At 37.1% G+C, this 12,560-nt stretch overlaps 1 protein-coding gene across 1 annotated transcript in view; it reads right to left on the bottom strand.

The window, feature by feature from the left end:
• LOC120630995 (Down syndrome cell adhesion molecule-like protein Dscam2) overlaps positions 1-12,560 on the bottom strand; it is a 123,188-nt gene that overhangs the window by 36,836 nt on the left and 73,792 nt on the right. Inside the window, exon 8 of the mRNA XM_039900385.1 lies at positions 6,414-6,624. Within this exon, the coding sequence (XP_039756319.1) occupies positions 6,414-6,624 (211 nt within the window). The remainder of the gene's footprint in view (positions 1-6,413; positions 6,625-12,560) is intronic.

A 12,560-nucleotide genomic window follows, 5' to 3' on the forward strand; every position in this document is an offset into this window, starting at 1 on the left:
GGTTCTGTTGCTGGCAGGGGGATTTCGGAATTGATAATTTCTAAGTTTTCCCAGTTCTGGTCTTGTGGGAGGCTTTGGCCGCGGTTAGTTACCACCCTAGCGACAAACATGTGCCGCCAAGCGATTTAGAGTTCCGATGCAATACCGCGTAAATACTGATTAAGTGTACAGGTGTTAATATGACCACCGGTAATAAATGAACTACTCAGACCTTCCATACTATACTTACGAGTATAACCCATGTTTCATGTTGTTACCGGAGCAACAGAGTTTAAAAGGAAAAGATACAATTGAAAGACTTAAAAATAGCACAAGCCGAAGGTGTGGCAAGTTTTGGGATACATGATATTATTTATATGTAGTTATTAGTTAGTTAGTTATTATTATTTGCCGTTATGTTACCTCTTTATCCACTAGGTAGCTACCATTCCCGTTATCGTATTCCAGTAATATGTAGCTAAAATTAATGTGCGGCAATAGATCTTAGTGGATGACCACAGAGTTGGAATATTAGTATAATTTATAGGAGCCCAGGCTCGGTGTGTATACTCGTAGTATAGCAACGCAATATGTTATAAAAGCTCCATGGCCCGTGTTGCATGCAAGAAAGTAATTAGTGGGAAGTCCCAGATTCCCGGAAAGGACAATTTGGGAATATAAAAATTCTGATATTTCTCTGGTGTAGTCTGCAGGGAGAAGGATGACATCGTTCAGGGGATAAGGGGTATGGATTTAATATAACTGCTATACCACTAACAAGTTAGCCAGTTACCATCTTATACTGTATCATTCCTTAGCAGAAGCTAAGATTGCAGTCAAGAACTACTTAGTACGTAGAACTATGTAACTAGGAGTAGAATAAAAAGATATAAAAATCTACTCAGAAACGTTGTAAATCTTTTCAATGTCAAATTACTGATGATCATTATCAATAGCATATAACTGTGCTATGTAACTGTATATTTAGTATATACGCACTTTTTTTTTGTGCGGCTTATTTGGGATTTCTGTAGCAATTTTATTTGTGTTGATTGGTTTTGAATTAAAATGTTCACGTCGACTTCGTCGTCAGACATAAAATTGGAAAAATTGGAGTATTTTCCATTTTGAATAATCCTACTAATATTATAAATGTGAAAGCGTGGATATTTGTTTCTCAATCACGCAAAAACGACTGAACGGATTTTTTTTTTCATCATTCATCACATTTCATCCATGCCAAGTTGCCTTTGACATGAAAAAGAACAAAGGCTTTAGGCTTCCTTTTATTCTAATTCCTTAAGTAGTCCCCGAGGGAAAATTGAAAATTGATTACGAGCTAGGCCGCGGGAAATTTGGTATGCATGTCATCTATGCTATGGAAAAGGACATGTTCTTTCCATACTGATTTCATCATGGGTTCAAAAACTTTGGGACTCTGAAGTACACGCAAACGAAGTCGCGGGCAGAAGCTAGTATAGACTATATATATAACAGTGATACAATTTTATAATCTTTCTGTGGCGTTTTACAAGGACATTTTACAGTAATAAGTAACTATTGACCGTATTTTTAATAAAATTTTGATGAACGGATTTTTTGGATGCTAGAATAGTCATCAATTAGGTACATAAAACATGCAATGCATGACCGAACGAACTCGAGTCTGATTTCGTTGCAATAACCGGACTTTTCGGACGGTTACAGTTGTTTGACGTCAGAGGCAAACAAAGGCGAGCCGAATGTATAAATGAACATAAATTGCAATCGAGCTTTAGATTGCGTCGGGATTGTCGGTTATTGATTAAACGCTGCAGCCTGTGTCACGGACGGCGGCGCTGGACGTTAAGGATAATTGGCTTAATGTCACTTATATGGGGCACGGGGCAGTGGACTTCAAATACACGATTAACAACATCCCATCGTATAGATTTCCCACAGCTAGCCTCCTCTCTTATTACCTACCATTACATAAAATGAAAAACAATAACATGAAAAAAACGTGTGCGTACTTATGTTCTGACTGTATTTAGAATTTAAAATAATGTATGTGCACTATGCACTGTACAGTACTTATTTGAAAATTTTAAATCCATGAAAATATAACAAAAATTAAAAAGAAAATGGACTGTAACAACATAAATATTAGAAGTTTAAATAAACTGGTTGTGCAGTTTACTAGGCTAGATAATATAATTGCTAATTCATTCAAGGGCAATTTCATATTATTTTATATCAAATTACCGAATGAAATTTTTGAGATGTCTCTCAATAAGTTCAAAAATCATATAAAACGTCAGCTTACAGTAAAATCCTATTGTAATCTTAAGGTTTACTAAAACGAAAAAATAGCTTGGTTGTAAATTGCTCTAACTCCATAGCTCAATGTTAATTTACCGTGTGATTGTGATAACAAAAAAAAATACCCGGCTTAGTATGTTGTGGGCTCTTCTTAAAACAGGGCGCGTTTGGAACCCTCGTAGCTTTAGGTTTAAGTTGGCGAACGAAGTTATCACCATCCCCTTACAATTATGTAAACATATGTATGAACGCGTCATAAGTGCCTGTAATGAGCCTACATGAATAAATAATTTTTCGTGTTTTTCGTAGCGTTAGAAGTTATACTTCTTTGGCGTAAGCCAAATATATAACTTCAACAACCAGATAAAAATCTTTACAAAATTTTATCTTACGCCTTATTCTACGTTTGTAGAGAAAACGACACTAACAATAGAAAAAAGCCATTTAATACATTGAAAGTTTTATTATTACGCAGTTATCTCATTATCGGACCACCAAGTTTCACTGAACATTAAAATTTGAGATTTTTGTACAATTGAATCAATTAAATCACCAGAATGAGCCCGCAGACTTTGACAATTGAAAGTGTACACTGTAAAACCTTATAGCTAACTTCAGGGTGCCAGTTGTTTATGACACACCGTCACAAACAACTGGCATCGTAAAAAGTGAGCTGGAGGACGATGTATTCCCCTCTCACTCGGTTTCGCAACTGAAGGTAGTTCCTGTTAAAATCGTGTAACCATGTGTGCGCGCATTGCATTACAGCGTATAATTTCTATTCTATGATTTTTCCCTTACGCCGCTGAAGAAGTATAACTTCAAAAACAAAAGTAGTATGTTCACATGTTTTCATAAAATAAACATGCCAAAAATAAATCACGCCTTCTTCTGCTGAAAGTTGGTCGAAGTCTAAGTGGTTTTCGTTAAATCGGTTTTGAAGTAATTCGAAAAATAATACAATAAAAGTTTAAACCATTCGCTTGAAGGAGAGTAAATTAAGAGTAGTAACGAGCTATACTGGCACTCGACGAGGTATTTTGCCTCACTTCACGGATAAGAATCTTAGTTTTAGAGCTTTTTCCTTTTTCGGATGAATAAATTTGAATACTTAATTCCGTAAATTACTGTTCAGGATGAAGCTCCGAGCTAAATCTAAATTACCATTTTATTAACTAGATTCTTGCCAAGGTTTCACGGCGTGATCTCTTTGAAATAAAAATGCTAAACAGCTAAAAATTGATAAATGACAGCAAGATAAAAACGAACGTTTATGTTATTAAAGCTTATAAGATTTTAATAAATGTTTTTAAATAGTAAAAGTGTAACATACTATAGTCGTAAAAATGTAATAGGCCCGTTTTGACATTTGTCATCGCGACGTAACTAGTTATGGAACCATAAGACTCTGTACTCGATACTCACGATAAATCAATTCAAGTTTGTATCAGTACTTGATTGATATTATTATGTATTGTAAAGTGTTCGTTCGTTCAAAGTATTCCTTTAACTTCACAACCAATACGCGTAACTGGCTGTTGATTATACGTCCACTTTTCAACATGTTGAAACAGAGTTAGTACTAAATAACAACAAACACAAAAATCGAGACAAATCACTATGTTTAAATTAATGTCCAAAATAGAAGAGCCATAGTTAACGTAATAGTAAACAATATATATCAAACTTAAACGACCGCACAGTCAACTTTACAAGATGAGGAACGAAAAACTGCGCAGTGCGCGCGAGGACGCTTCAGTCATGTGCCGCTTGGTCAGATACATCAACTCAGACTCATTATTTAGAACCCATTTTGAGAACCAAGCTCATTCTTTGCAGTAAAGATAACTACACAATATTTAATTTCGATATTCAGTAAAAAAATGGTTACAGCTCTAGAATAAAAAAAAAAGACTGAGAACGTAACTGTTTTCGGAACGTTTCGCAACAATTATAAATTACATGCTACTATAAAGTAAGCGCAAAAAGAATACTCGCTATATATGCTTTCATATTATTTAACGTCCCAATAAAATTTGCGTATTTTTTAAAACACTGTATGTAATTTATTTTTATTTTATTGTTTCTTACAGTTTCGTTCCAAGTTACATTCTATGGTCTTGCACAAATGTCAAAACGGGCCTATTACATTTTTACGACTATAGTATATATTGTTATTTTTTTTTAATTTAAATTTTAAAATATTGCTTGAGTTTCAATAATAAAGTATTTTGCGAAATTCTTTGCAAAGAATAAAACTGAAAATTAAAAGTTATGATAAGAGTTCCTTTTATTGTGAATCAAAAGTCACGGAAAATAAAGTTATAGATTATAAAAAAAATTAAGCAAAATTTCTGGTAGCTTATTGAAGATCGATGTAGGTTAGGGACTTTCAGGATTATTTTGTGTTTGTGACATAATATATAAAGATTTTATCAATTGTTTGGATGTATAGAAGCCAGTTTCTCACTCCCCAGACGGCTGAACCGATCTGAATGAAATTCAATACAACAATAGAGCGTGAGCTGAGTGCAATCTAGTATTTCCAGGGTTTACACACATTGGGTGTAAACTTCTTGGTTAAATCAAGTTCTTAATTTTTCAAAAATTAAATTAAAGTAAAGATGCCCAAAATATTATAAATACAATTTTTATGAATTAATAAGGCCGTTAATTAGAAATGTTTGCGACATACAGTTTCATTTGTTAAACTGATAAAGTTTAGTATGTTGGTAGGCATCAGTATCTACGCTAGTGCATTAGGAAAATTCTTGTAAAACTAGTAAGTTGAAAATAAATAAATAAATTATTATCAGTTTAACGAATTTTAGTTCGCCTTTTCTTTTCATACCTTAAATTAGTTATGATCATACTATTTATAAAAATAAGAAAGTGTGTTCATTTATGTGCTTATTTAATGCAACAACGTTTATACTCGTATTTTGCACAGAAATTGGTAGAGCTTTGTACGAGGCTATTGAATCCCCCAGTACAAAAGTTGCTAGAAAAAGCTAGTATTTATACTTAATAGACTATAATATTATTCAATCTACATAAAATATAAAAACAATACTAAAGTTCTACAATAATACGCTGTAAGAGAAATCAATCAAGCGACGTAACGAACGATAGATTTAAAAAGGTACTTTAACTTCCCGAGTTTTTGTTATCCACTTCACGAAATAAGAACTAAGAAGCTTAGCTTCAGGGCTTTTCTCTTTTTGCCAGATGAATAAATTTAAATTTAAACTCGAGAAACTTGAGTGCAGTTCGCGATAAAGTTATGGAGAAAAATATTTTTTATTGAATGACATGCTATTTTCCGTTTGAGTTCTGACTTACTGGGAATAAAAAACGAAATAAACAAATCGACTAGTTTCGTCGGCTTATCGGCTACGTATAGAAATCTTGCTAGGGTTAGGTGTAATATTATACGTAGTTTATTATAATTGAATAGGCAGTTTTAAAAGTGTCATCGTATAAGTTTGAACAGCGTCTTACATACAGTCGTTTAATCGAGGTCAAAACTAAGATTTCAAGTCAACGCATATGACATATTTCTTTATTCAAATTTACGCGTAAAATTACATACAAAACTGTGTATGTTTTCTCTGCTCTGGTCTAATGGGAGGCTTCGGCCGTGGATGGCTGCCACCATACCGACAAAGACGTGCCGTGAGATTGCAGTCAAGGGATAGCTTAAAGTGGAATAAAAAAAATGTGAACCTGGTGATAATGACTTGATCGAAATATTCATTTCTATTAATTTAGAAATATAGATAAACTCACGGTAGTTGCAGCGGTACTTTCATATAATAAATCAATATACTACGACAACATTCCCATCGCCATCTAGTCCCATCGCCAAAGAAAGCGTAGCTTATGTTAAGGATACTAACATGACTGATAAATATTCTGGTGTATGATACACATAAATACCTATTATTATGTACAGATATAAACCTAGACACTGAAAAACACAAGCATTTCCCAGTTGTGGAAATCGAACCAAAAGCCTTGGACTCAGAGTGCAGGGTCACTGCTCACTACGCCAATCGGCCGTCGAACGTCATCTGACTCAGCGACTGATCTAAGTGCCAAAAGAAAGTTCTGCTGCAAAATGAACGACTCACCCCCCAATCTGAGTTCCGCTGCCGCCTGCGCGCTGTCCAGGTCTCTCTCAGCGAAGCACTGGTACATGCCCCGGTGGGCGCGCACCACCGCGTGCACCCGCAGCATGCGCTCTCCGCCGCCCACGGGGACGCCGTCGTGCAGCCAGCGCACCCGCGCCTCCCCGCCCTCCACTGAGCAGTTGAACTGCACTGAGCTGCCGGAGTTAGCCACCTGTGTTACAAAAACAAATACAACATTATCCTCACCATGTAAAATCATCATATAAACCTATTACCGGTCCACTACAAAGCACAGTATGAGAACGGGTTAAGACCGTAGTCCTCCAAGCTGGCTTAATGCGGATTGGTAGACTTCACACGCCTTTGAGAACATTATTTGGCTTCCTCACGATGTTTTCCTTCTCATGAAATTTAATTTGTTGACATTAAAATTTACAGGCAGTCAAAATGTTAATATAATCATGTTAAATAAGGCTTTCACTGCGATATTTCCACACTTTCGGGACGAATCATACCAAATTATGAGAAATATTTAATAGTGACAGTACTCTGTCACATCAAGCTGTCCGGGGAAGTATATAATATATATACCGTAGACGGTATGGACTATACCGTGGACGTATATAAGTATAATATATATATATTATACTTATATACGTTCGGGGAAGTATATAAGTATAATATATATATATATATATACCTGCTAATATCTGCCAAGCAGCATTGCTGTGTTCCGGTCTTACGGGCATTGTTGCCGCTTGACACCTACGCTTTAGGTTAATGGGCATAGAATAGCACTTTGTCGGACGTATTCCTTGAATGCCCCGCAAAGTTTTGCTCTGTTTATATTCGATGGATTTTCACTAACTATCAGGTCCTGCTAAGTTCATCAGTTACTACTAAGTATAAAACAAAACATGTCGCGGACGTCTGGCCGTTTGAATCAATGCAAGTTAATTTTCATTGTTGTCGTATATAACGGACGTGATAACTAGAAGGCTCTGTGGCTCGCGCCTTTCGGGCAAATGGAAAACAGAAGAGTTGAGTATCAAAATGAATGTTGTTTCAAGGATCACTTTCGCGCCGAACAATGGGCCTCAAACTCTCGGCAAACTTACTTTAAACTAAGTAACTTTAGTAATGGCCGGCGCTTCAACGCAAATGGTATTTTAATGCGTTTCAACGGCAATTTGATAACGTTTGGATAACAACTCAAACATTGTTTAAAGAGGCAGTTGCGATGAATTAGGAGAGATTAAACCGCATTTGATATAGGTAGGTGCTTATTAATTGACATTGTTCTGAGGTCGTTCCTCATATTTAAAAATGTTAAAACTCTCTGAACAAAAGGAACTGTTTTATGTGGTACACAGCAAATAGAGAAAATTTGTCATCTTTACTTTACTTAAAGAGCATATACAGAACAGCTGCTGGACCGATTTTGACCGTCTTGTTTGTCAGAGAAACAAAGTGACCTTACATTAATTCTGTTTCCGAAATAGCGCAATGGGATGTGGAGTAACATAAATATGACACTTCGCCATTTTCGTTAATGCTCCAATGCCGACATACAGTGGCTTGCATAGAGGGTATGCACAGGGTATGCAGATGATATAAAATTAAGAAAATCCAGTGCGAGTTATAAGTTCTTAAGGGTAGAAGTTTTTTATAACTCTTACAATGCCTATCCTTAAGTATTTTATAACTCGTACTGGAGGTTTTCTTCATTTTATATCATCTGCATACCCTGTGCATACCCTCTATGCACGCCACTGCCGACATATCTGTTAAAAAATACACATCGCTAAAATAAACATTTTTTTTGGACGAAGCAGTTACGTGCCGGTAACTCGAAACCAGTAAACAGAGCAAGACTTCCCGATCTATGCAAGGGTCTCATCCTGCAACATGCCACGCTGTGTCCACCAACCTGAGGCATAAGTGTTAAGCCTCATATGCTGTTATTACACCGGCAACCACACCCTTCAGACCGGAACAAAGCATTGCGACAGAAATATGCATAGCGATAGTACTTCTCCGGAAGGATTGTGCCACAAAAAGCTCTATTACAACTAAAATTACGTTTAATTTCATAAATAATAAATAAATATACTAACACCATACACACATCACCATCTAACCACAAGGTAACATGACTGATGTATATTTTTGTGAATAATATACAAATGATAAAGTGCGTGTGAATATGTGGAACTGGTTGAAACGCGATCATTATTTTTTATTTTTTTTAGAACTACCCGTCATATTTTGTATGTAGCTTTAACATATTTTACCTACTTATAATTCCGAGCGCTAAACGATGAACACCGCTGTACGGATAAACCCGATTGGGTTTTTGTTACGCCGTAACAGATATTATCATGTTAACATAAAAATGTATATTTTTCATTAATTAAATAAAATACTTATTATATACAGATAAACACTGAAAAACATTCAAGTTCATCACACAAACATTTTCCAGTTGTGGGAATCGAACCCACAGCCTTGGACTCAGCCGAAAGCATGGTCGCTGCCTACTGCGCCAATCGGCCGTCAAAATTACTATTTGTAGATGTGAACCGCCGAATCTAACTTTAAATCTTTGTGATATCTTCACACCTCAGTTCCTGAAGACCAAAGTCTTTGGATATTTCGTGTTGCTAGAGATAACCTTTGGCACTTAAATGTGGTTGCTAACTATGGGTCTCAGAAGAAGGCTCATAGCCACTCAGCGGGCGATGGAGAGCGCTATGCTTGGAATATCGCTACGTGGTCTATAAGGAATGATGAGATCCGTAGATGAACCAGAGTTACCAACATAGCTTTAAGTGTCCCGAAGCTAAATCGGCAATGACCTCGCAAGGTAAACGCAGAGTTATTAGTCCTCCGAAGAGTTGGACGGATGACATCAAAGTCGCAGGGAGCTGCTGGACCCAAGTGACACAAGACCGTGGTATTTGAAGCTCCCTACAAAAGTCTTATGTCTAGCAGTGGACATCTTTTGGTGATATAATGAAAATTTTGTTTCTCAATTTTTATGCGGTTTACAATAAAAGTATTTTATTCATTCACTCATTAATAATTCAATGGAATCAAATTGGGTTCTCTATCTATTTCGACGTCAGTTAATAAAACACAAGTTAATCTCAAAAGCGTTCCCCGCCCGCCGCTAATCCGTTCGGAGACTTGCTCCCGTGACGTAACGCGCTGTGATGTGCGCGTGAATTATTCATGGAGCGGCTCCGGTATTGACTTGTAACACGTGGCAGACAAGTAATGGATATTTTTTTCGTCGCTATTCAATTTCACGGGGTTAATGCTAAATTTGTTGGTACATGTTGCTATAAAAATCCGAAGCAAAAATGTAAATGTGAAAATAAGGAAAATTTCTACTAATGATCTGTTTATACCTATCTACTATTTGTGTTTTCTTTATTCCACCATCAGTTTTAACCTTGGCTGCAATCTCACGTGTTGTTAAGTGATAATGCAATCCCGGGGATGAAATGGGAAAATCCCGAATTAGCCCTTCCGGGGATCGAACCCCGGACCTCCCAAGGAAACTAGAGCGCTCACCACTGCGTCAAAGGTCGTCAAAATATTTAATTTAAGTAATAAAGTAAATAAATCATCATATTAACCCAATACCGGCCCACTACAGGGCACGGGTTTCCCCCCCCCCCCCCAATGAAAAGGGGTTAAGGCCGTAGTCCACCAAGCTGGCCCAGTGCGGATTGGTGAGCTCCACACACTTTTGACAAAACATGGAGAACTCTCATTTTCAGAAAACTGATTATTTTATATTTATTTTTGATTTAGTAGTTCAAATGAATGTTCAGACGGATTTGAAATAGCTTTTTTATAGTAATAAGCGACGGACCGGAAGATGGCCCACAAAGTCAAAAATATCTTTATTCAAGTAGGCCCATAGGTGACACTTTTGATGCGTACATTACAAGAGAAGAACAAGGTAGTGAGATGATGGCGATAACCATATTAAGCATAAAGCTTACGAGGATTTTTATTTATTGCATGCGAGGGTTCCAAACGCGTCCTGGTCTAAGAAGAAGCCCACAACAAGCCGCCTGATGGTAAATGCAGAAATATTTAATATCAAAGGAGTAACACTTCGAGGGCATGCAATAACAACGTCCTAATACAAAGTGGCGCCCTGTGTCTATAAACCTGTGTCTTATGTGCCCGGAGTACAGTATTGCTGCTTGGTACTAGAAATAATCATGGCGGTAGTAAATCCCCGGTCGAACTCTGTCACAAAAAGCTTTAGTACTTTAAATTATATATGTAACACGCTTCGCCGGGCTAGATTTTGCTTTATTTTATTTAAACAATAAACTTAGCTTTCACTATCATTAAATTTTGAATTTAAGTCTCATAATATATTAAATCATTTATTTCTCTCCGTATTCATTCTCTTCTATTCTGTTCTCGAGCGGGTGAAGATCATTATCTACACCCATGTACACCCAACAATAGAATATCATCATAGTAAATAAAATTTGACAGTTTGACAGTTCAAAATAGGAGTGCTCCGATCGTCACCAAACTTTACAGAATTACTCGCTAGGTCAATCCGGAGATTCACTGAAAGTTTCATTGAAATCGGTCCAGCCGTTTCGGAGCCTATACGAAACATACCCACACACTTTTAGAGATATAAATACTTGAATGATTCAATAGTCTTCTACTGGATTGTTAAATTTGCTTACATTTCTCAGCGCATTTTGGAAATTGAAAAATAAGCATTCCGAGCAGACACCGAGACTGCGTGGCGTTAGCCGCGCTCATCGAATATAGACGAGGCTTCACACCCGTCACCCCACCTACTGGAGGGAGTGGAAATAACACTGGGGATTTGTATCATCGTTTTGTGTATTGAAAGGTAGAACTAATGGAATCTGACTAAGAGTTGCGTTATCACCGAGCTGAGTGAAAAAGCCGGGTCGGTATTGCAGCCTTAGTAAAAGATATGCCCTCCGCAATTGAGAAGTCTTTTCGAGTATGAAAATATATTATAGGATATAACTTTGGAGAGTGTGCTCAGGAACAATTCGATCTCATCCCCTCCTCACCATTCTACCATCGCACTGCAAGGCACCGGGCGGGTTTTCACCCCTATGTTGTTACTATCCCAAAAACTTTCACGAAGCGATTTGCATCTTCTTTATTTATACTAATGGTTGGGGTTTGGAACACCCTCCCGAGTTCTGTGTTTCCTAATTCTTACAACCTGGTTATATTGAAAACAAAAGTGAATAGGCATCTTCTAGGCAAGCGCGTCCCATGTTAGTCACAGCTACACTTTCCATCAGGTGAGATTGTGGTCAAGCGCAAGTCTAAAAGTTAAAAAAAAGTACAGTGGTTCTTATTGGAATTAAGTTAAAGCTCAAATTTGCCTACTATTACCTCGGGCTTTTGATTGTACGTTTGTGAAAAAAAATCAGAAGTACAAGATTTGTGATTCTAAAACGAGTGACATTATGTATATTTTGCTTTGACAATACAGACTTTAATACTACAAAACGACGCTTCGATAGCGATCGAGCAAATCTCGTATTATAGCTACTGGAGTAGCAATCGAAAGACAGTGTCGGTAGAACCCCACTGGCTAAACAGATGACGTCAAACGAGTTGTAGGTAACTACTGAATGTAGTCAATACAACATCGTAAATTTCAAGATTTATCCAACGGTCCGTGGGGACAGAATGTTCCTACTTGTGATATCATTTTCAGTTTAATTATATTGCTATATCCTCGAGCGTTAAAAGCCTAGTGGTTAAAAGTACGGTCTCCCTTTCAGAGGGACCAAGTTCGATCTTTTGTTCCATCGATATAATTTAACTCGTTGCTTTGTTCTCTTCGTAATAAATGTGCCTTTTTAATTTAGACAATTAAAATTTCACTTTGTAAAAAGACACCTGCATTCCATAGTGTTCGCGCGGGCGTGTGAAGTCCACCAATCCGCAATTGGCCAGCATGGTGGACTACAGCCAAAACCCTGCTCATTCGTGGTGTGCCGGTAATGGTTTCATATTGATGATCCTTATGTGCAAGCGGTCATTAATGACCGCCACCATATATTTATGTCCTTCATCCAGTGTCATTCTCACCTGGTGGCTACTGTT

The sequence above is a fragment of the Pararge aegeria genome, chromosome 2, assembly GCF_905163445.1.
Source record: "Pararge aegeria chromosome 2, ilParAegt1.1, whole genome shotgun sequence".
NCBI lineage: Eukaryota > Metazoa > Arthropoda > Insecta > Lepidoptera > Nymphalidae > Pararge > Pararge aegeria.